Source organism: Malaclemys terrapin, chromosome 5 (genome assembly GCF_027887155.1).
Source record: "Malaclemys terrapin pileata isolate rMalTer1 chromosome 5, rMalTer1.hap1, whole genome shotgun sequence".
Classification (NCBI taxonomy): Eukaryota; Metazoa; Chordata; order Testudines; family Emydidae; genus Malaclemys; species Malaclemys terrapin.
The window spans coordinates 121,857,248-121,883,099 of record NC_071509.1 but is presented as its reverse complement, the minus strand read 5'-3'; the positions used below and the strand labels follow the sequence as shown (position 1 = coordinate 121,883,099).

At 41.4% G+C, this 25,852-nt stretch overlaps 1 protein-coding gene across 6 annotated transcripts in view; it reads right to left on the bottom strand.

Moving 5' to 3' along the window:
• CCSER1 (coiled-coil serine rich protein 1) overlaps nucleotides 1-25,852 on the bottom strand; it is a 1,155,725-nt gene that overhangs the window by 952,259 nt on the left and 177,614 nt on the right. For all 6 annotated transcript variants that reach the window (XR_008445082.1, XM_054029822.1, XM_054029821.1 and 3 more), the window contains exons 2-3: nucleotides 18,206-19,567; nucleotides 12,950-13,137 (exon numbers count right to left, since the gene is read on the bottom strand). Coding sequence is in view for 5 of the 6 variants with exons in the window: in XM_054029822.1 (XP_053885797.1) it covers nucleotides 12,950-13,137; nucleotides 18,206-19,523 (1,506 nt within the window). In the remaining variant the exon portion in view is untranslated. The remainder of the gene's footprint in view (nucleotides 1-12,949; nucleotides 13,138-18,205; nucleotides 19,568-25,852) is intronic.

Genomic DNA, 25,852 nt, shown 5'->3' with positions numbered 1-25,852 from the left:
AAAGTGAAAACTTCTCAAACGTACACCCACCGCACAAAGCATTTTTCTTTCTATATCACAAGTTAATTTCAGGAAGTTTCCCTGTGTCCTAAATCCTGGCATATTCTGACCTTTAAAGTATGTGTTAATTTCAGAAGAGATTGTTTAAAAAAAAAAAAAAAAGTTACTGTTACCTAGAAAAACATGATTATTCAAAAGAAGTTTAGCATTCCCAGGTATATCATATCTGAATGGATTTCACCCACAAACAGGATTTATATAAATGTAACTTTTATAAGTATTTTGATAGGTTTTATATATTTGTAGTTGAGGCAGTAAGAACCAAACTTTGTTCTGATGTCCCACCCCTTTCTTAACCATCCTGGTAGAGGTCATCATTAATTGTCATCTAACCTGAATGGCCTTTCCCAAACCCACTCTTCATGGGTATATCCGTAGCAACACCAGGGTGCATAAATACTCATCTGTAAAGTGACTACCGCATTTTTGGTTCTATATAAATATAACATCTTATTCTGAACGACATTCCTTTCAGGTCTTGCAAGTGACAAGAGACTAGTTTTCCACTGAAAAATGCTTCTTGACACTCCTACTTTGGATTCAGCTAGCTCTGCAGAGAGCCAGAGACCAGGCAGAACTAGCAGAATTAAGAATGCAAGCAACTCCTGCTCCACCATATGAGCCAATAGTGTTTGAGTTGCTGTCCCCGCCTACGTTCTTTTTACTGCAGCACAGGAAAGGAAAATGGATCTTATGGGTAAGAAGAAAATATATCTGTCACGGAGTGGGGGAAGTCAGGGCCCTCTTCCTGCGATTCACCATGACTCTTAGCCAGCTAGTAAAACAGAAGGTTTATTAGATGACAGGAACACAGTCCCAAGCAGAGCGTGTAGGTACAACCAGGACCACTCCGTTAAGTCCTTCTTGGGGGGGGGGGGGGCAGGGAGGTTAGGGAGCTTAGACCCCAGTTTTGGGGTTCCCTGCGTTTCACCACCCAGCCCAAGACTGAACAAAAAACCCCCTCTAGCCATCTCTGTCTCCCTTCCCCCAGCCCCTCCCCTCCCTTTGCCCAGTTTCCCGGGCAAAGATGTCACCTGGCACCACCCCCTTCCTGGCTCAGGTTACAAGCTCAGGTAACGCTCAAGTAAAATCATCCCCTGCTATCCCATCCCCAATGCAGACAGTCCCAGTAAAACTACACGACATTCCCAAGTCAATCCGCCCCGCTCCCTACTGCGTCACAATATCTATGTTGCTTTCAGTCTGTAACCATGCAGAAAGAGACTGCACTGTGGCCAGGTTCTTCATTACCTTCCATGGAAACTGAGAATAAGGCTATGCAAGTGCCATCCACAATCACATGAGGTAGGGGAGGTGGAAAGAACAATATGACCTCTGATCAAAAGATAAAGAGAAGTAAATAGTTTCCCGGTTCACACAGGTTGAACAACCCAGGAAGATAATTTCCATCACATTTAGCATTGCTATGAGCGCAACCAAAGGAAGAAGCTAACTAAATTAGCAACTCCACATACAAGACTAGGACAACTTTAAACTTTCATAAAACAAACACAGACCATAATATATATGTGAATAATCTAACCTAGATGATGCTATAAATCAGGGAAGATTAGAATATTGTTTAATTTGAATGATAAACTCCTACATTAGATCTCCAATGAATTATCTCTTAATTACCTCCCAACTACTCTTTTATAGAAGTCACCAATTACTGCTTTCATCGTTTGTGATTACTTGGCTATATTAGTGTCAGAAGTACTGTTCAAAAAGTAACTGCCAAAATAGCATCAGCTATTAGTCCACCTTCCAAGATAAACAACAGCAGCAGTCCTTTGTCCACTTCCCAGAATCAAAGCAAAATGAGTGCATTACACATCTTCTAGAGCACAACTGTCATCCAAATCATTCTATTTCTTTATTAGGAATTGATTTGTGATAAGATCTTTTGATAACTGGATTCTTCCAATTAAAATATTTTGTTTACTTTGTCACACAAAGACCTGTAATATCTTTAAGATGGAAGAGTGCTTAGTGAAATAAGAATATTTATTATTTGTCTTCCAGTAAGAGTCCCCAATTATAGATCAGGATCACATTCTGCTAGCAGCTGTACAAATAAAACAAAAAGAAGGTCGCTGCCCCAAAAAGTACTTTTAATGCTCCCAGAGCAAAGATTCTCTTTGTATAACTTGCTCAGATAGTTGATCAAAAATGTTAGATTTTTAAAAGATAGACCAAGCGCAAAAGAAGTTCAGGTCATACCAAAATTAGATGCTGATGTCTGCTTAGTCTTGCTATATAGAGAGACAGCCTATTCCAGGGAAAGGCAGGCTTGCTGGCCAAAGGAGAACAAATTACATTGTGCCAGTTAGTTGTGGAGTTTCTCTGGGGCTGGAGAACTTATCTAAGTGATCATGCCATTTCCTGTCCCTACTCTGTCAACCACTGGGGCTATGCAGCCTACAGGACTTACTCCATCCCTACAACATGAGACACCATTTTGTGGTGCTCTAAGAAAGATTAGAACGGGGACATGTAATTTTCAAAAGTCACCTGTATGCATTGATGGGAGGCACCTATTCCACACCAGAAACCAATTACAATGGTGATGGGAGGCCTCCTATCCCCAGTGGTAGAGGCAAGGAAGGATGGCTTCAACCCCACCTCTTGTAGCTGGGAGGGGACTAGTCCAGTCAGTGGGAAGTTTCCTGATCTCTCCACCCTCCCCTACTCCTGTAGTTTGGTAGCAACTGATCCCTTATCTCATTCGGTTCTCCTTTGCAGCTTGACTAAGCTCTGTAATGGAGAAGTGTTGACTTTAAATAGCCAGCAAACACCCCCCACCATCCCACACTCTCACTAGGGCAGCTAGCATCACAGAGGACTATTCTACATAGCAGTCTCCAAGACACCAGTTAAGATACCAGCTTTAATAAAAATTCACCACATGGTGACTGTCTCCGTTTCAGGGTAAATGCACCTGTATTCTCCAGCCTTGGTCCACTTCAGGAGTGTCCAGTCGGTTCTCAGAACTCCAGCCATCACCTGTCTCTGGGTAGGGACCCTCATCCCACTCCCTTCTGACAGAGGTTTAAGGCTGCATAGCCCCCGCCATACACTGATATCCCCAGTAAGCCAGCCTGCCTAGCAACCAGCACCTGTGAGTTGCTTTCTCTCCTAAGACAATGACTGCTTTTTACCAGCGGTTAAAAGTTACCACACAGCTCTTTCTAAAGTAAGCATAATAATTCTTAAGGCAAAAAAGGTATGAAATAGTTATCCTTATATTTGGATTTCAGAACAAAATGTCATTTCCCATTTGAAAATGCAATTTAGAAATGTGGCTGAAGTTGATTCACCATCCACATTTTTAACAAAATTGTGATAAATTTGAAAAATTAAATCCAGAGTACAAACAATGGTTTTTCATTTTCACACATTATTATGCATGTGTCTTTTATGGATATTTGAAGAAAATCAGGGCATAAGCATTAAATCATATGTAAATTAATTTCTCTTAGCTACTTGATCTCAGGAATGAGTTCAAAGTGTATAACAGCTGCAATCTGACTTTTGACAACTTCTTAATATGTTAAGAAATTTATACTACATTACAGACATTTGTTTCCTACAGGGTATTTAGCTGAAAAGCTTCTAGTTAACTTGACCTAAAAATCAGAGGCACATTAAATGCTTAAATCCCAGTCCACTGTTTGTACTATTTTTATGCTAACAGTATCTGAAAGGCAGTGTTCCCTGTGCTGAATTAAGTAAATGAGGTCTAAAGTGCTGCTTACCTACAAGCACTGAGTTATTTCCAATCCGATAACATTGTTCAGCCTTTGTATCAAAGCAGTCCTGACAGTTCTTGTTTTAAGTGGCATTCATAGTTTCCTCCCACAAAAGGACAAGATGCCAAACTCAGTGCAAATGGAGAAATTATGTCAGTGCTAGACTAGCCATAAACAAACCCTGTCAAGTCCACTCCATATGAAAGGTGAACTGCAGCCTTATTGAGTAAGTCTACAGAGCCTGCAGAAGCGAGCCTCTCAGCCCAGGTCAACAGATTCAGGCTAGCGCGACTCACACTCTAAAAATAGCTGTTTAGAAAGTGCTTTGAATTTGCAGCTTCAGAGCCCAAGCTACAACTTTATGTACAGTGTATGAACATTTAGATAGAGTAGAGGTAACATACTGGTGTTAAAGATAGACCATAATCATTCAGATAAATATGGGTGTCTCTACCACAAGGATGTTCAGAGGCTGCTAAGGGAATATGGATATTTTTCTCATGTTTCCTCTGCCACGGATAATACTATGGTTTTCATAGTTTTGGGATAGCCTCTGAGGCCTTAACCCAGGAATGGGCAAACTACAGCCCGCAGGCCAAATCTGACCCATGAGCCATTTTAAGCTGGCCCGCGAGCTGCACCACATGGCTTGGTCCCGCTCCAGTGCTTCAACCGGGGCGCAGGGTCGGGGCCACACCACACAGCTCCTGGAAGCCATGACATGGCCCCACTCCGGCTCCTACGTGCTCCAATGGGAGCTGCAAGGGCAGTGCCTGCAGATGGGGCAGCGTGCAGAGCCGCCTGTCCACACCTCCACATAGGAGCTGGAGAAGGGACATGCTACTGCTTCCGGGAGCTGCTTGAGGTAAACGCCGCTCGGAGCCTGCACCCGAGCCTCTCCCCACGACCCAACTCCCTGCCTCAGCCCTGATCCCCCCCGCTCTCCAAACCCCTCGATCCCAGCATAGAGCACCCTCCTGCACCCCAAACACCTCATCTGCAGCCCCACCCCAGAGCCCGCACCCCCACCCGCTCCTCAACCCCAATTTTGTGAGCATTCATGGCCCACCATACAATTTCTATTCTATTCCCTGATGTAGGCCTCGGGCCAAAAATTTTGCCCACCCCTGTTTTAACCACTCAATAGCCTCCAAGACCTGATCCAAAAGAACTCAGCTCGACTCTGAACTTGTCACTGAGATCTCTATATAGGGACACAATCAAACTACACTTGAGTCAATCAGGCTTAAGCATAGGAGGTGGGTACAGGGGATACCCCACATCCAAAGTCATACCGGAAATCTCTTCCTTTATATACACATTACATTGCATTTACTATACATTGTTTCACACGTTTTGGGACTGGCTTGGTTACTCTGTAGGAACAAATCCTTGTATTGCATGCTCTGTCCACACACTGCCCATGTACCACTTACTCTTGACCTCATCTTTACCATCTCAACTTATCCACTTTTATCATTTCCCTTGGTGTTCCCCTTTATCTTAGGCTAGGTCTACACTACCTGCCTGAATCGGCGGGTAGAAATCGATCTCTCGGGGATCGAATTATCGCGTCTTGTTGGGACGTGACAATTGATCCCCGAATTGACGCTCTTACTCCACCAGCGGAGGTGGGAGTAAGCGCCGTCGACGGGGAGCCGCAGAGGTCGATTTTGCTGCCGTCCTCACAGCGGGGTAAGTCTGCTCCGATAGGTCGAATTCAGCTAAGCTATTCGACCAGCTGAATTTGCGTATCTTAAATCGACCCCCACCCCGTAGTGAAGACCTGCCCTTAGCTAGTACAGACATTCTGTTTCCAACATGCTGATCCACTTCTCTCTCTAATGCTGTGCCCCAAGATGTGAGGCCTCACCCATATTATAATTACTCATGTCATGCCAGGCTTACAATATTATTCTAGAAGTACCTGAAAAAGTTAACTATTTTCTACTGCTGGAGGTGGTGCTGGATGGACAGCCCTGACCACCAGAATCTTCTATGTATCCATTCAGCCATGGCTTCTCTGATCAGAATCTTGAAAGAAGGGGCCATTTAATGCCATAAGACAGTAATTGTAAATGTGCAGCACTGCATGGAAAGAGAGGCAGTCTGTAAGGTAGGATGGTCCAAAGTCATTTAAGGCTCCATAAGTCTAAAGCAACACCTTAAGCTCCTCTCAGAAGCCAAGAAGCAATCAGTGTAGCTCAAGATGTACTGGTGTCATGCTTTGGTTTAATATCCAGAATTGCCCTTTGTGCTTATTATTTTTTAAATATAGGCATAATATAACATGCCTTCCACTTCAAACAGTTCGTTTTGCTGACCAATGCTATCTGGTCTTAGTGACTATTTAAATCAGTGTTTCAACACCATTGTTCCTGACAACTACATTTCTGAGGATACCTCATCTTTATTACCAGCAAAGAGCAAATCAGGGATAGCTATCTTTACCATTACCTTCTGTAGTGAGGACCAATGCAAAGAAATGATTTTGCTTCTCCGTAACATTCTTATTCACCTTAATGGTTACCTTTAATTCCAAATATTCCAGCAGATCCAGTCATTTTATCACAAACTTCAGTCTTCTGATACGCTAAGAACTTTTTTATTTTATTCATTTTTTGTTTTGGCTATTTGCTTTTCAAAATCTCTCTTAACCATTCTAATTTCCATCTGCCATCGTTTATGTTCTTTTGTTGGCTTTAGATGGGCTGATTGTGTGCTCTGCTCTTCAATAATGTTACGGATTTGGAGTGGGGGCATATCTTTGAAGTATATTTTAATAAATTCCATGATAAGACTAATTCTTTTAACTAATTATCTGATGGCTAATTTTTTTTCTAACTTGATTACTCATTTTTTATAAAAATCACCCTTCCCAATTTTTAGTTTCACAGAAAAAGATTTTGGTATAATCCTTCCCAAGATGATGTGGAATTCAATTACATCATGGGTTTTTAGGCTACAAACTTCAAGGGGCAGGACCATTTCTTCATGCACATATGTACAGTGACTAGAACAATAGAACTTGATCCTGACTGGGACCCTGGGGTGCATGATTTCCCGTTACAAAAGCCGTGTTGACTCTTCCCCAACATACCACATTCATCTATGTGTCTGGTAAATCTGTTCTTAACTATAGTATCAACCAATTTGCCTGGTACCGAAGTTAGACTTACCAGACTATAATTGCCAGGATCGCTTCTGGAGCCTTTTAAAAAAAAACAGTGTTACATTAGCTGTCCTCCAGTCATTTGGTACAGAGGCTGATTTAAGCTATAGGTTACATACCACAGTTAGTACCGGGTAGTTCTGCAATTTCTACTTCGGATTTATATTCACACGTATTCTCTACTCCAGGGCTCTCTCCATTCTACAACTCAACCTAAATCATTTATCCCTTATTTCAGCTTGCTACTGTTTTCAGCCTTGTTTTAATCTAGCACATTGCTGAATATTCATCTTTTCTCACGAGCAGAGGTTCTGTAGCAATACACAGCTCCTTGTTTTAAATTGCACCAGTACCCAGTGTGCTCACTGAAAAGCTTCTGTCATGTTGCACTGGCTCATCAACATTAAAAGCTTCCAAAAGTAAATGTCTTGTCCTTCAATTTAAAATATTATGCACTATTAACTATGTATTAGTAAATTCACCGTTTCTAATTCAGTATTATATATATGTCGGGTGGGGGAGAGTACTAAAATGGTGTGATATTGACATCTTGTGGCATAAGTAAGTCACTACATGAATCAATGTTGCAAAAATAATTCTTATTCAAAACTGAGATTAGAAATCTAAGTTTTATAATAGCCTGAGAGGTCAAGTTAAAACTTCTGTTGTAGTACAGTTCATTATTTCAATCACAGAATAATTTAAATATTTGCATAAAATGAACTGTTTTGAAATAGTCTTATTGTCTTTTCCTTTACAGAGAAAAAAAAAAAATCTATTCTTTTACTATCCTACATTTTAATGCATTCTACCCTGGGGAGGAGCAGTAAGGCAGGAGGGGGGAAAGGAAGGGTGAAGGTGCACATGCCTACAATGTTCAAGACACCCAGATGTCCAAATTTGTAGCCAGAGTCCTTTAGAAAGGCCTTGATATTTGTGCAAGAATAAATTTGATCAGCTAGTTGTCTAGAAAAAACACTTTCCAAGAGGTAACTTTGTAAACCTTCGTCCACGTAGCTACTTTTACCTTTTCTTCATATTCTCTGAAAATCTAGCATCTCATCCGTTCTTGTGGCTCCTAGCCACCCAGCAGAGTAACACAAAATTGTCATTTTGTCACTGACAACAACAAAAAGGGCCTTGAAGGGCTTCCTTTCTATTGTGTGGAAAGGGTCTCCTACTAGCTACAAAGCTTCTTCAACTTCTATATGATGCCAAGAAATTGCTATCTGTAGTGATCATTTGACTCCACAGAGGAGACTGGAAAAGCAGTGGTGCCATCATCAGGGAAGCATAGGCACTTTCACAGGGACTTAAAATTAGTGATATTTCTTTTCAAATCTATTTCTCCTTATTGGAATTTTCTCACTGCTTATTAATGTTTGCTGAAAGAAATCCAAAGTGTCACAATACGAAATTGTGATTTTCTTTGTTACTTCACAGGAGCGAGGAGAGGCCTGTAACTGTTCACTGATATTTGTAAAATACTTTGGGATTCCTCAATAGAAGGGGAGAGGATTTTTAATTATTTTAACACAACTCTGTTTAATAATATTCATTTCTGGAACTTTTTGCCCCTCTCCTTTACTTGGAAAATATTAACTATTAAGATTAATTCTCTGTTGACATTCTTTGAACTGAGTGTTAACCACTTGTGACAGGTATTCTGAAGAGCTCTTTCTTGGATTTTAATGCTCAGCTGCGTATTACTGTGAACATGCACATGTGATGTTGCACTCTGTAATGCTTTATGGAAATATGCTTATGAATGTAAATGACATAACTGGAATATGTTTTATGCTACATATGCCATGTAACATATCTCTGCAAAGGTTATGATCTACTGAATATATTCATCCTATTTGTATGCATATATCGTTTTTGTATTCGAAATTATGAATATTGGCTGTGTACTTGTTTGATTTTAAGTAGCCTTATTAAGGCATTTGGGCAGCTTCTTTAGAAACGAATTTGCAAGTTAAGTGCCCAATCAAGAAACACTTAATGGACAATGGATCTTGGAAGGCTCCAATCCACATAAGAAGTCTACTTGAGGACGTTCAAGGTAGCATGTGAACAACGCATGTGAACAACGGCTGTAAGTTATGAGTTATGCATGGACATGTGACTTGCCCATGTGACTCCAAAACTCTATCTTGTAGCTGGGATTCTACACGGGGGGGGGGGGAGGGGTGTCCACCCACAAGAGAAAGTCTATTTAAACCCCTGGGAGACCCCTCCATTTGGTCTTCAGCTGGCTCAAGAGATAGCCTCTCCACCTCCAAAGGATACCTAAAAGAAACTGGAACAAAGGACAGTAACTCTGGGGATATGAGTGATTGCTGGACCCAGACTAGAAGGAGGCTAGTTTGTAAAAGAGGCTTATTGGAACATCTCTGAGGGTGAGATTTTATCTGTATTCAGCTTCTTACTGTATTAGGTTTAGATTTGCGTGTTTTATTGTATTTTGCTTGATAATTCACTTTGTTCTTTCTGTTATTACTTGGAAACACTTAAACCCTACCTTTTGTATTTAACAAAATCACTTCTTACTTATTAATTAACTGGGGGGGGAGGGAGGCAAACAGCTGTGCATCTCTCTCTATCAGTGTTATAGAAATCAAACAATTTAGGAGTTCTTATATCCTGTATAAGCCTTATACAGGGTAAAACAGATTTATTTGGGGTTTGGATCCCATTAGGAGCTGGGCATCTGATGTTAGAGACAGGAACACTTCTTAAGCTGCTTTCAGTTAAGCCTGCAGTTTGTGGGACGTGGTTCAGACCTGGGTCTGTGTTTGTAGCCGGCAAGCGTGTCTGGCACAACCAGGCAGGGTTCTGGAGTCCCAAGCTGGCAGGGAAAGCAGGGTCAGAAGTAGTCAAGGCACATCAGTTGGCAGCCCCAAGGGGGTTTCTGTGATCCAACCCGTCACAACAAGTTTCTTGGATACCCCACCCTTTTTTTTCTTCTTCAAGTCTTTTCTCATTTTTTTATATTCAGGCTTTTTAGCCTATATATAAACATTCTGAGGCAGCTAAAAAGCCTGAATATTATATTTTATATATGATATTATAGCTAATGTTTGTGTTACTATATAATGACTGCTAAGCATTAAGTACAGGGGATTTTCACGTTATGGTATTCTGCCTTCAGAGCATAAAACCACTCTACAACTGATCTGAATGCACTGGATATATGATTGTAGTAAATGAACAGAGAATGATCACTAATCAATTTGGAGATCATCTTGCTAGAGTAAATACAAAAAGATTTGAATTTCCGATTCAAATTAAAAAAAATGCAACAACAAACAAAATCCCACTTATTGTTTAGGGAGATGACGATAAGATGTTGCCACCCACATAGTGACATGGCTAAGAATAAGACTCAAGTGAAACCTCACATTCAGACATCAGCAACCAGCCAACTACGTAACTGAAAAGAAGATCTGGTTAATGACTTGGTCCTGATCCTGCAAATCATTATGCACACGCTTAATTTTACTCACTTGCACACTTCCACTTCAATGAGAGGACAGTTAAGCATGTCCCTAAGTGTTTGAAGGACTGGCTCTATAGTTAGTAAGCTCTTTAGTTTGTCTGTAAAGCACTAGGCACACTTATCGTGATGTATAAAAACATTTTCAATTTAAGAATGTCCTGTTTTTTAAACATCTGATTTATTTGTTGCTTTTTTGAATGCAAACTACCCGGGATGAGTGACAGACATGCTGTAACTATTCTCTTTAATTACAGAGAAATCACTTCAGCTATCTAGCCATTCAACACTCTACTATGTTTCTCTGGGTGTAGTATTTCACTGGTGTGCATTAGTAGCGTTTTCCTGTAGATATAGGTTTTGCATTTCTATATCAGATCATTTGTACAAACTGCTTAGAAAGGATAATAGGGAGACATGCAGAAAATGTTTGGCTTTATTGTTGTTGTTGATTTGCCTAGTGCTCTTTCAGATGCTATGAAATAAATTAAATAATAATGAATCAAAACAGTTGGTGAATGCTACAGAGGAGAAAAAACGCACACATACACACTGAAAAGTTCTTGATGTTCTTGTAGGTCAAGTTTAGCTAATAAATGTTGCATAGGCTATACAAAGCGTGTGTAGAGGCAAGCATTCATGTGAGAGTCAGATAACCCAACCATTCTTTCTATTTTCTCTGTCAAGCACTCAAGACGACCCCAGCCAGGCACATACAAAACAGAAAATTCTTAAGCTGTGCAGAGGTCATCAGCAAATAAGGTTACCTTCAATGCTGACATAGCACGCAATTTTTCCCTCATTTTGAAATGGCAAATTCAGTTTGCTAGCCAGATGGAGCAGACTGTGACACTGTACCGGTCTTTGGGTGCCCCCAGGTGGAGTGCCTAAAAATCGGCATTACCTTCTGTCTCAGCAATATCTGTAGGAGTCCTGCTGAGACAGACAATCCTCTGTTGTTCCAGAAGTTAATTATCAAACAGGGCTCAGGGTCAGCTCTGGGAGACACTCCCAGCTGGAGGTTAATTTAGTTCATCTCAGAAGGAAAAGAATCAAGGGGGTTGGGTTAGCCAGAAGCCAGAAAGCTGTGGGGAATCACAGAAGTTGCCCTTGATAGTTTGGTCTATTTGTTGCATTTTTGACATTACAGTTTGTAAACTATGTGGAAGGAACGTGCAGCTAGAGCCCTTTTACATGTTGGTGTCAATCTGGATTAATCCACAGCCCTGCAAAAAACCCTACCTTCAAAGGGTGATTGTGTTCAATCCTGATAGTCTGGTAATCTTTGTAGACATCCCAACTGGGACCCTAACTCTAACTGCAGTGTAGTGGTCATAGTGAGGATGATTTTCCTCTTTTATGTCCATGCTTATTGAGGGACTTGTGCAGAAGTGGTGAGTAGGATGGAGAATCTTGGAGTTGCTTTCTCACATACTCTTCATGGCAAGTTGTGTGTCAGATATTTATATAGGATGAATCCTTATTTAACCCTTCACAATCTCACAACAGCAACCTATCTGAGCTCAAGACTTATTTTGTTATTTCCTCTATCAACCATAACTTGTCCATTGCTTGCAGCTTGTTCAGCATGCAGCATCATGTTCTACACTTCTCCTTATTGTCTTGAGTAAGCATGAGAGTACATTACACTCACCTTAAGTTCTTTACCCTCACTGACTACAAGAAGGCAGACAACTTTAAAAGTCAACAGGCTCCTTTTACCACCCCTTCACCTCAAAGCAGGACTCAAAAAGTAATCTTCTATAATGGTTTTAGACAACATACTTGTTTTCAACTTCCCATCCTGAAGTGGGGGAGGAAGGATTCTCAAAAAACAGATTCTCTATCCTGAATTTTGAGCATTTTCCCCCCGCCACTGGTTTGTTTATGGAAGGGGAGCATTCAGCCCTTTGAAATTAGTCTTGCCTTCTTATATGTAATTTACTTTTCACATGACTATGGCCCGATTCTCCATTGAGTTACATTAGGTGTATGTCAGTGTGACTCCTTGAGGTAAGAGTCACATCAGCATGAAACTGCTGAAGAATCAGGCACTATAAACTTAAAATTACAACTACTGCACTACTTTTTTCCCCTTCCAGTATTTGAACTTATTTCCTTTTTTAATACTAAGCATTTGGTAATCACAAGTTTTCCAGAAGTTCCCACCTGAAATCCCCAGCCATACGAACACTGCATAACAACTGCAAAAAAATCCACAACAGAAAGTTACACAGACTTTTGAAATACTTGGTGTTGACTACAATCTGAGGTTATGTTCTGAAAAGTATCTTATAGTTTTGAGTGTTGTATTGTACTGTATATCCCAGCATTGGATAAGGCTTTGTATTCCTATACAGTTGTTGTGTTCTATCACACTTACAATAGTCATTAGAGGCAAAAACATATAATCACTACAGAAATGAAAGCCATTGCAAAAACGTGTATCTGTAAGAATGCACTCACCAGGCTGTTCATTTTTGAAGATGACGAGCCTGCTGTCTGCTTCCGCAAGCTATGAAGATCTTCTGTGTTTCCGTCCTTTGGTTTTAAGATCATCCTGCTGCTTCCAGCATTGCCTTCTGACGAGGATCTCAGGCGCTTCTCTATAAGTCTGCCTTCTCGGTAAGGACTGAAACTACTGGCAAGATTAACTATAATAGAGAAGAAATCAGCATTTACATGCAAATATTCACAAAAAGTATTTTCTTCAGAAAAAAGTCACATTGCTTCAAACACTTATGCTGAGTGGCAGCTATTCAACTATTTACTACAGAGCTGTGCTGTTTGTACTAGACAGTATGTAAAATTCTCAGGCCAAGACTAGACCATCTACTGGGCTTTACCCAAGGGTCTAGTTCTGTATGTCCAGCCGGTGGACCAGTCCACAATTTCCCAAGATGCAGAACTCCCTCCACCCTTTCTCTGTTTAACTCTTAGCATATTAGGGCACTGCTCTGCTCAACTGTTGCACCCCTCCCCCCCACTGCAGGAAATATTCCCAGTTAATCCACTAGTGCAGAGAACTTAACTGTCTTCCACTATTCTTCAAGGCCGTCTCAGGCACCAGCTGCCCACAGCCCCCCTACCAGGCTTCTAAGGGTTCCAGGCAAACATGACTTTTAACATCATGCCTTACACACTTGCCTGCATGGTGGGAAGTCACCCATTTCAGGACTGGAGCTTCATTTAATATCAGTGTATGAAGGGCAGACATACTGGTCTGGGCCTCCATCCTGCTTTCCCACTTCTGCTCCACAGCTGTCCAAACCAAAGCAAGATAACCTGACAGACACATTCATCTGTTCTGCAGCTGGGAAGCTGAATCCCAACTCCCAGCCCCAGATAAATGACTATGTTGGATAAGAGAAGAAGGATTATATTTTCAGTAGGGCTGTCGGTTACACCCAGTCAACTCACGCGATTAACTCAAAAATTAAACGTGATTTTAAAAATTAATCACAGTTTTAATCATACTGTTAAACAATAGAATACCAATTGAAAAGTACTACATATTTTGGATTTTTTTCTACGTTTTCATATACGCTGTATTCTGTGTTGTAACTGAAATCAAAGTGTACGTTATTTTTATTATAAATATTTGCACAGTAAAAATGATGAACAGAAAAAATAGTATTTTTCAATTCACCACATACAAATACAGTGAAACCCCGCTATAACGCGCCCCGCGATAACGAATTCGGATATAACACATAAGGTGGCTCCGGCTGCCCCAAGCAAAAAATAAATAAATAAATAAAAGCAGCGGGGGCACAGCCGAAGCAAAAAAAAAAAAAAAAAAAAAAATGTGCCTTCCCCACTGCCTCTTCCCCCCGTACCCTCACTTCTCCTTTTGACAAGGAGAGCCATTCTCCTCCCCAGCTGCTCCTCACTCTTCCTCCTGCACGTCCCCCCTGCTCTCCCCAAGTATTTCCCTCTCTCGCTGCATGGCTGAGAGCCCCCGCTGCTGGAGCTGCACCCTTTCAGTTACTGTTATGGGCAGTTCGCAAACGCAAGTCGTTTTCTGCCCAAGAGAAATTGACCGGCTTGAAATTTTTGTAACCCCGCGATACCACGACCCCACATTTATCGCGATCTAATTTTTTGGACCCCAATCATCATGTTATAGCGGGGTTTCACTGTACTGTATGCAATCTCTGTCATAAAAGTGCAACTTACAAAAGTAGAATTTTTGTTGTTGCATAACTGCACTCAAAAACAAAATAATGTAAAACTTCAGAGCCTACAAGTCCACTCAGTCCTACTTCTTGTTCAGCTAATCGCTCAGACTAACAAGTTGGTTTACATTTACAGGAGATAATGCTGGCCTCTTCTTATTTACAATGTCACCAGAAAGTAAGAACAAGCATTTGCATGGCACTTTTGTAGCCGGCATTGCAAGGTATTTACGTGACAGATATGCTAAAGATTCATATGCTCCTTCATGCTTCAGCCACCATTCCAGAGGACATGCTTCCATGCTGATGACGCTCGTTAAAAAAATAATGCGTTAATTAAATTTGTGACTGTACTCTTTGTGTGAGAATTTTATGTCCCCTGCTCTGTTTTACCCTCATTCGGTCATATATTTCATGTTATAGCCGTCTCGGATGATGACCCAGCACATGTTGATCATTTTAAGAACACTTTCCCTGCAGATCTGACAAAACACAAAGGTACCAATGTGAGATTTCTAAAAATAGCTATCGCACTTGACCCAAGGTTTAAGAATCTGAAGTGTCTTCCAAAATCTGAGAGAGATGAGGTGTGGAGCATGCTTTCAGAAGTCTTAAAAGAGCAACACTCCAATGCGGAAACTACAAAACCCGAACCACCAAAAAAGAAAATCAATCTTCTGCTGGCGGCATCTGACTCAGATGATGAAAATGAACATACGTCGGTCTACACTGCTTTGGATTGTTATCGAGCAGAATCCGTCATCACTATAGAAGCATGTTCTCTGGAATGGTGTTTGAAGCATCAAAGGATATATGAATCTTTAGGGCATCTGGCACGTAAATATCTTGCAACGCCAGCTACAACAGTGCCCTGAGAACACCTGTTCTCGCTTTCAGGTGACACTGTAAACAAAAAGCTGGCAGCATTATCTCCTGCAAATGTAAACAAACTTGTTTGTCTGAGCAATTGGCTGAACAAGAAGTAGGACTGTATGGTCTTGCAGGCACTAAAATTTTACATTGTTTTATTTTTGAATACAGTTGTTTTGCACATAATTCTACATTTGTAAGTTCAACTTTCATGATAAAGAGATTGCACTACACTACTTGTATTAGGTGAATTGAAAAATACTATTTCTTTTGTTTTTTTACGGTGCAAATACTTGTAATCAAAAATGAATATAAAGTGAGCACTGTACACTTTGTATTCAGTGTTGCAATTGAAATCAGTATATTTGAAAAATGTAGAAAACATCCAAAAATATTTAAATAAATGGTATTCTATCATTGTTTAACAGTGCGATTAATCACGATTAATTTTTTTAATCACTTGACAGCCTTAATTTTCACGCATGTGGAAGCAGAGGAGGGATTTTAAAGATGGGAGTAGCACAATAGCACAGCAAACCTTGTGGTTCTATAAAACCCTTCCTCCTTTTTTTATTGCAGAATGTGCTGATGTTAGTCCAAGATTTTTTTAAATATATCTTTATTATTGTATAAGTATACACACTTGCCATATTGGCACATGCAATCAATTTCTAGTCTAGTGTGATACCCCATCAAGTAAAATGTGTTTTGCTTGGCAATAATAATTTTCTTTGAATTTTGTTTAATCCACATAAATGTTTTGTACTGATCTTGCACAGTGAACACTAAAAAAAAAAAAAAAAAAAAATCACTAACTACTGTTTTTACCTCATCACGTATTACACAATGTAAGATTGCTGTATTTGAAATATGTTTCTCTATTTGTTCCATTTAATGTGTATATTTGACAGCATCGTGCACATAGTTTCACTTTTTTCCTTAAATAGTCAGACAATTCTTCATTTTAAATGCATTTTTTAACTTCACACCAACAAAGGAAGAGAAATAACTTTTTTTTTTTTTTAACTCTTGTTTTTCAATAGGAAAGTGCGATGGTAAAATCACAACAACAACAAAAAGACAATGGGCTTGTCTTCATTCAGTGTTAGCTCATGGAATAACCTGAATGCTGCCCCTAACATGACTCCTTTGCACACACAAAAATCTCTGGCTTGGGTTAGGCGGTGCTTTAAACTCATCTGTCAGGGAGTATGTGGGTTGAAGCTGCTGGCACTGGAGCTATTACTACAGTGGGGACTCAGTTACTCTGTGCTGCTCAGACAGACTAACTGTGCAACTCAAGTATTGTTTGGCAGCAGGGCCGGTACTACCATTTAGGCTAACTAGGTGGTTGCCTAGGGCGCCAAGATTTGGGGGTGCCAAAAAGCAGCACCCCCAATTTTTTTTTGTTTGTTTTTTTACAGTGGCCGCTGCGCTGGGAGGGAGAGGGAGTCTGAGCTGCCGGCAGGCAGCCCAGGGGTTCCCCAGGTCAGCGCGCCACCGGCAGCCCAGGGGCAGGGCCGGCTCTAACTTTTTTGCTGCCCCAAGCAGCAAAAAAAAGCGCCACCCCGCCGAGCCCACCCCGCCGGAACTCCCCCCCCCGAGCGCCGCGCCGCACCCCGCCCCCCCCACACCGAGCGCCGCGCTGCCGGAACCCCCCCCCCCCCGAGCGTCATGCCCCGCGCCGTCCCCCCCGCCGAGCACCGCTCGCCGCCGGAGCACCCCCCACCCCCCGCGGAATGCCGCACCGCCCTGCCCCCCGCCATACCAAGATTGGCCACCCCTTACCATGTCACCCTCTCACAGTTAGACTACACTGATGGTGCATCTATACTGGAACAAAACACCTGCACTTGGCCTGGGTCAGCTGATTCGGGCCAGCAGGGTTCAGGCTGTGGGGCTAAAAATTACAATGTAGACATTTGGGCTCAGGCTGGAGCCTGGGTTCTTAAACCTGGTGAGTGTGGTAGGTCTCAGAGTCTGAATGTCTACATTGCATTATTTAGCCTTGCAGGCGAAGCCCCATGAACCTCAATCAACTGAACCAGGCTCTGAGACTCGGTGCCCCAAGTTTTTTATTCCAGTGTAAACATATCCCTAGAGTTTTTGACTTTGCTATACTTCATCCTAAAAGATGTGATTCTTCAGCTCAAGTACCACAAGGTCATGCTTTTACAATCAGTGATCTGAGGTTCCATGTCTCCAGATGACCCAAACAGGGGCACTGTTGCATTTGGCTATGCCATTTGCAACCACTAGACCACCGCCTGCTCCCACAGCCAGGAACAGAAACCATGTATCCTGCTGCCTAGTGTTTTATGGTTGTCTCCAGTATTGCCAACCTCAGAAGATCAAAAATCATGAGCAAGATTCCCCCACCCCTCTCACACACAAACACAGCCCTCCCAAAATCAAGAGATTCATTGTCCAAAATTACTTTACTCATAAATTTGTAAGAGTTGACAACTCTATCATCGTCACACACATTGAGAGTGGGCCGAGTAAGCTAAAAATTAGAAGACAGATAAAAAACATGGATTTAACCTTTCAAAAACAAAAGCACAATTTTGGCTCTTTCACTTTTGGGGTTTACAATACTGCAAATGTGTAAAGCTACTTTACAATTTTGAACACCTTTTTCAGGAGAATCAAGGCAAAAATCCATGTGACGTACCTTTAGAGTGATTTATTTCATGTCCCTTTTGTGTTTTAAAGGATCGGGATTCAGAGGAGGAGGGAATAATCTTCGATTCAGTTACAGGAATTGTTTCTCTAATGTACTCAGATAACGTTATTTGATGTTGGTCCCCACATAATCCACTAGCCTTTGGAGAGCATTCCACTGTTTTTTCTTCATGATGTAACACAAACGTTTCTAACTGTGCATCTGCTGAGTTAATTTCTCCTATGTGCCCAGCATCTTTAACAGGAAGTTCAGTAGTTTGCAATAATACTTGTGTTTGATTAGCAGCAGTATTTTTAGGTAAGGTATTTGATTCAGTACTACAAAAGCTTGTATGATTCACAGGAGATATAACAGCAGACAGGGAAGTACTTTCTACATGATCTGTTTTCCTCACATAAGCAACAACAGGACTGAGGAAAATCTGAGAGGTAGAAGTATTATTGTCAAAGTTCTCTGTGTGTGGTGCCGTGTTTCCACTACTGGGCACCACATCAACTTCTGAGAAAGAATCTTCGGTCAAGGCTAAAAATTCCGAAGGGGTCTGGACTGTGGTGAGGTCTGCAGAAAGTTGAGGTGATTGCAAAGAACTTCCTGCACATTCAGTTATCTCAGCAGAACATGATGGAGAGGACCTTACTGTTACAGGGTCGCTTTCAACATATGGTTTAATCTCCAACAGGCATCCAGACTGTTGTACACAGGAAACTGACTGGCTCTGGGGGACTGGCTTTGAAAACCTGTAGTGTGATGAGAAAGATTTCGGGAGAAGTTTCCGTGAGGATTCCTTAATAGATCGTCTACTTTGCTCCTCTATAAAGCCAGAGTCATCGCCCTCGTTTTTTCCAGAACGTATGCAATTTATAAAGACATTCTTATTACTTGATGGCTCTTTCCCCTTTTCAAAGTCCTCTGTCAAAGATCTTGTTATCTTCTTGCTCCGTGAACTGCCGAAACCAACTGAATGCCTCCCTCTGCTTTTAACATGTTCTTCCAAGCTCGGTTTTTGGAAATTGTTGTGAGTTGACTGAGCACCATTTGAAATATTTACATTCTGGCTTGCAGATTCAGACTTCTGTTCACTCCCCTTCTTGTTGTGGAAGCTGATGGAAGGTGTGCGGAATATGCTCCTTCGCTTGCCTGTGCTACCTGAGCTTGAGTTGGTGCTGGAGGGAGAGGAGCTATGGACACCCACAGTATTAATGGAGCTAGGTGAGGAAGGAAGGGAGTCATGTCTTCGACTAATACTTCTCCTGAATATTGGCAGTCGAGACACTAGAGTTGAACGTCTTGATCCTGAGTCCCCCATCAGGACCTGAAGTGTTTGGGACTCTAGACAGCCAAGACACCAATCTGGGGTGAGGGGAAAAAAAGATATGTTTTAATACATCAACCGAAATCTTTGGGCAGGCACATTTTAAAATCAATCTGAAGATATGAAAATGTGAAGGACATTTTTATTATAACAGTCCATTTTAAATACAACTGGAAGTTGGTGCATTTATTTTATTAATGGCGCTTAGAACAACAATATACAGTTCAGCGTTCAGTTCTGAAACTCTGGCAATCAAGCAAAAGGTTAGCATAAATAGTATCACATGCCATAGATATTTTTTTTAATACTCCGCCCAAACGTTATCTGTTCCTATCACTTTTGCACCATGTCTGTAAACTCTCTGGGGAAAGATCATGCCTTTTCTATGGTCTATGAGGGGCCAAGCATTCTTTTGGCCACCTAAAGTCTGGAATTTACAATGGAACCCAAAGAAGTTAGGTGCCCAGCTCACACTAAAGTTCAGTGTGCACTGGGTGCCTAATTCCCTTAGGTTCCTTTGAAAATGAAGGCAAAACGACATCAACTACAAGCTATATGAATTATCTCACAGGAGAGGAAATACCAGGTCTTGACTCAGACAACTTCATGCTCTAACATTAAATTCTTCCTAGGCCCTTTTCTAGTCTAGTTTTGAATTGTTAAATATTTATGATTATATTTCTGCATTTGTATTCTACAGATTTCTTTTTAATGTTTTACTGAACTCACTTAATAATTTACCATTCTCTTTTATATTAAATGACTTTTAAAATTAATTAAAAAAAAATTTACGCCAAAAACGACACCCTGTGATTTTTAGAAATAGCTCTGACCTAACTAATAGAAGCAGATCCTGATCGGCACAGTAGCTGGACTTCAGGAAAACGCAGCCGCAGTATAGCTATAGGAAGCCTTGTGCTATGGATGCAGATCCACGAACAGAAAAATAGGGACGTAAGAACAAGCAAGGCTGTAGATCTGACTTTTAGATGAGACTTCAACTGGAGTTAGGAGCATTCAGCACCTTTTTAAAAACTCAGGCAATGTATCTTAATTGTTCTCCATGGCCACTGAGGGAAGGACAAGAACTAATGGGATTAGTCTGCAGCAAGGCTGATTTAGTTTAGATATTAGAAAAAACTTTCTAACTTGAAGGGGATTTAAGTTTTGGAATAGGCTTCCCAGAAAGGTTGTGGAATACCCATCATTGGAGGTTTTTAAGAACAAGTTAAACAAACACCTATCAGGGATGGTCTACATTTTCTTGGTCCTGCCTCAGCACATGGGGCTGGACTTGATGGCCACTTGAGGTGCCTTTCAGCTCTACATTTCTATGATCCATACAAAGATTCTAGATCAAACTGGAGGGAAAAAAGTAAGGACGTAAAATAATTATATTGCCCAAATGCCCTAAATAAATGTAATGACAAGAAAATACACTAACTAGGTAAATAGCCATGAGCAACATAAAAAATAAAAATAAAAAAAAATATCAAGAAATAATAAAACTAAACCCAGCCAAAAGTATTTCATACCATAGGAAGAGAATGATTAACAAGAAATTAAGTTCATGGAATCTTCTTTGATGACTAGTCTTTGCATTGTACTTTCTGCTCCAGCAGAAAGAGGTTGGTAAGGTTACAGTCTGTGTGTACGCCCAAGCAGACACAGTATCAGGATTCACAAAGACCAGAAATCAATAAAGCAATTCTGAAGTTTAAGATGAAAGCTGCATCCTGGGAATGAGAGCTAATCTCTCTGCTTTCTTTTTTTTTAAATTACGTTTGATGACAACATAAAAGCTTGAGGTGGATACTACTGAGGTTTCAGCAGAAATCAAAACACAAATTTGAATACAATTCTTACTGGAGATGATTAAACTATTTTAAAAGGGCTATAGAAAATCAAATGCGAAAAAGTATTTTTGTATATTATTGTATAATCACTTACGGCCAGGTTACACTGTAGTGTTTCTGTTACTGAGTGTATATGAAAGATACACATACATAGGAAGTTCAGAGATTGTGCAGCTATTTGCTTATAATTGAAGAATTCACAGTAATTCACTCTGTCCTGCCTAACCACCGTGCATACTGTTGCCGTCTCCAGAAATAGAGAGACAGGATCTAGAGGACAGAATGAGATTATTTCTTCCAACTGACCTGTGCACATTAGGCTCTGCTTTACCAGCTGGGCACAATAATTGATAACCATTGCTAGAGGCATTGTATTATTTCATGGGCTCTGTGCATTCTGCTCCTCCCCACCTCTTAAAGGAAGAATACAGAAAGGCTGTCAACACTGATTTTTGCTCAGGATGGCAATAGAATTGCAGACATGTAAAATATAAACCAATCATAACATACAGGTTTCCCAGATACACAGTGATTGACCAAAGATCCAACTTCATAAACAATTTTTCTACACCTCTCCAACCAGACAGACAGAGACACATTCTCTCTCACCCTCTCTCTGTCTCTCTAGATACACATATACTGTGGCTATATCCTTCCTCCATGCTGCCTACCAGCATGGCACAGCATGGCAATGGCGCTGCCTCTGTTTTCCTCCTGGTCTCCAGCTAATCCACCCATCCTCCTCCATTTTCCAACTCAAGACCATTTAGCCCTACAGCAAAGTCATGCCAGTTCCAACCTTTCCAAGGTACTCAAAGTCCAAACTAAACACACAAAAACACACACTCTTCCACCCCTCCGGGGCTGACTCCTCAGCCCACCCAGGCTCTGCAAAGGAAGAAGAGAGTTCATGCTGATATTCCACCTGGACTGGTGTAGGCCTACATCTGATAGAAGCAATCTTTCTCACTTCCCAACCCCAGCCAGCTCTCCCATGAGAGCTAAAAGTCTTCTATCCCTCCCAGCCAGGGACCAACAAGCTGTGCTCTCCCTTTTGAGATCCCCCCCTTGAAGCTTGACATCTACTTCAGGTGTTGCAGGGTGAGGCCCTGGCAGCTCAACTCATTCCTAACTTGTCTGGGGTTGTACATCCCTGGGACTATGTATACTACATACAACATCCACTCATGGCACATCTCCGGTATAACTGCTGCAATCTCTCCTCATCCCCTCCCATTCACACTCTCTGTTTGTTGGGAAGGGAGGGAGGAGAGGTGGTGTATTTGGAAAGGAACATTGATCAGTAGCTCCATGAAGCCTGGTCTCATGCTCTCAAATTTTGCTACAGCAGTGAAAAGATGATTGGGCAATAGGCTGCTGCTTGAGCTTGGATCTTCATGGATATGAACTGCTCCTGCCCCTAGCGGCATTAGTGGCTGACCAAAACTGAAGATGCAAGTCCACAGTGAAGGAGCGGTGTTGGTCAGAGCGCTTTCTCTGTTGCCCTCAGGCTCTTCTCTGCCTTGTGTGCCCCCAACTGTAGTAAACACTGCCACAGAAGAGTTGCTGGGTGAGATATGGCTGTGTATAGCAGATTTTATCATATACCTCGCAGTGGGGGGCGAGAGGGGAAAGAGATGAATTGCCAGGGAAAACTGAAAGAAAATAATTGTTTCCTTGACTCTACTACTGTCAGACCAGGGAGGAACCTACCAAATAGTCTTTTTCCAGGAGACCTTCTGGTATTCCTAACCATGCTCTGTAAATAACTGAGGAATTGGAAGCCAGGAAGCTACCACTTTGCTTCAATTGTTTCCTGCTGTGAAAGAGTTGCAGGGAAAGGGGTTATTCCTTTGCCTCTAGAATGTTAAAATTAATGCACTGGAATGGGTTACCTAGGGAGGTGGTGGAATCTCCATCCTTAGAGGATTTTAAGCCTGGCTTAACAAAGCCCTGGCTGGGATGATTTAGTTGGTGTTGGTCCTGCTTGGAGCAGGGGATTGGACTAGATGACCTCCTGAGGTCTCTTCCAACCCTAATATTCTATGAATGCCCCCTCAGAAACTCTAATTGAAAGCAAAGAAATGTACAACAAACTAGTGAGCACTAGAATTTACACCCCTCTGATGAAGACTAATGCACCATATAGACAAGCCCTTAGGGTCCTGATCATGCAAATAGAGGTCTTGTCACATACAGAAGGTGCACCAGTTTAATTTAATTTGGGGTTTAATTGGTCTAGTTAAATTGAAGAAAAAAGCTGTGTGAACACCAGTATAAATCAGACTCATTTCAGTTTAGTTTACATTAAGTCAACTCAGTCTTTATAATAAGATCCCACCATTATCACTCAGAGTCACTCTGAACCCTATTATGCCTGTTCTGTCCGTGTGAAGCAACAGAAACAGCTACAAGCATGATTAAGAGCTCTTTTTGTTCAGCATATCACCAGGCTGAATCATCACTGGGATTCATAGTCTGCTACCATCCCATTTTTAAGTACTTAACCATTTTTACTTTATGAATTGCACCCACGAAGGAGCGTGGGCTTTCACCTACAGTAAGGCATGTAGCTATGCCATGTCAAGAGTCCTAGACCATTATGATATCTAAGGTAACACAATCAATCACCACCTTTACTCTATAGCTAATTTGCATGCAATAATTTCATTGGCTGTATGAGGCAGACTGCACGGATGGTGGATTACTTGACCCCACTGCCACAGTTCTTCAAAGCTACACCTCACTAGCACACACAATAACTCCCAACACATACCTCCTCACAACAGAGCATACCACCCATTCAAGTCAACTCAACTCTCCCAGGACTGTCACTCTGAATCCTTGAGTGTCTGTTGAGTCAGTGTGAAGCGATGGAAATAGCTACAAGCATGGTTGAGGGCTCTTTTGTTGTGAGAACCAGATGAAACATCAAAGTCTGAAGATTCTGTGGAGGTTGTGTGGATGTCTGTCATATCCAACAATGCCATCAAGACATCATGTGTGTTCTCTTGTGGTTGTACAGTCCAATCCATGAGAAGCAAGATCATGAAAAAAATAATGCACAGGAATGTGCAGGCTTCCACTGAAGACTCACCATGAAGCTTGGCCTTTTTTTCAATCCATTTTTCATGTCTGTCTTCCTCAAAGTGTTTATAACCTTAATTGAAAGTTGCTGTCCATTCACATCTGTCCATGGCTAGGTCTTCGAAGTTATCAATATTTTTGCTGCATGAGGTGAGAACCTGCTTAAGGATGTCTTTGAAGTGTTTTGGTTGACCACCCTTCTTGCGCTTTCCAAGTTTCAGCTTGCCATAGAAAACCCTTTTAGGAAGTCTATGATCATCTATTCTGATAAGATGACCTGCCATCTAAGCTCAGCTTTGATAATCATCACCTTGGTGTTGGTTGTTTTTGCTCTTTCAAGGATGTTAATATTTGAGAAGACAGTCTCACCAGTGGAACTTCAGAATAGAGCGGAGACAGAGCTTGTGAAGTTTTTCAAGCTGCTTAACGTGTCACCGGTAAAGTGTCCAGGTTTCACACACACAAAGGATGCTTTCACTTCTGCATTGTATATCATCAGTTTTGTTGACTGTTTGATGGTGTGCTGCTTGAGTATCCTATGGTGAAGTCCTCCAAAGGCTTGGTTTGCTTTTCATATTATATTTAATATTTCTTGATCCAGGGAACCATCACTTGAGATGGTACTGCCAAGGTATGTAAAGTGACTAATACTCTTTAATTCTATACCATCAATGGTGATGTCTGGCTCAGAGGTAATGGTTGATGGAGCTGGTTGGAAGAGGACTTCAGTTTTTTTCCAGGCTCATGGTGAGTCCAAACTGTTCAATTGCCTCTGAACATCTGTCAAGGATAAGCTGTAAGTCACTTTCACTATGACTAGGGCCTGGTCTACACTAGGGTGGGGATCAATCTAAGTTATGCAACTTCAGCTATGTGAATAACGTAGCTGAAGTCCATGTACTTAGATCTACTTACTGCGGTGTCTTCACTGTGGTAAGTCGATGGCTGACACTCCCCCGTCGACTCCGCCTGTGCCTCTCGCCCTGGTGGAGTACCGGAGTTGACGGGAGAGCACTCGGGGGTCGATTTATTGTGTCTAGACGACACAATAAATCGACCCCTGCTGGATCGATCGCTGCCCGTCTATCCAGCCGATAATGTAGACAATCCCTAAGTAGAGCACAATCAATCAAAAAAAGGGCTTCATATATGAGTTCCTCAAGAACTTTTGTTTTTGAAGTAAGCCTTTGGAGACTAAAGAGTTTTCCATCACTCCAGTACCTTGTATCGATTCCCTTTTGAACGTCATCCGTTGCGTAATTCAGAATGCCTGCAAAGAGGAGACCAAAAAGGGAAGATGCCAAAACACAACCTTTTTCACCCATCAGATATAGGAAATGGTTTAGGAAGGCCACCATCTGAGAGTACTTGACCTCTCGT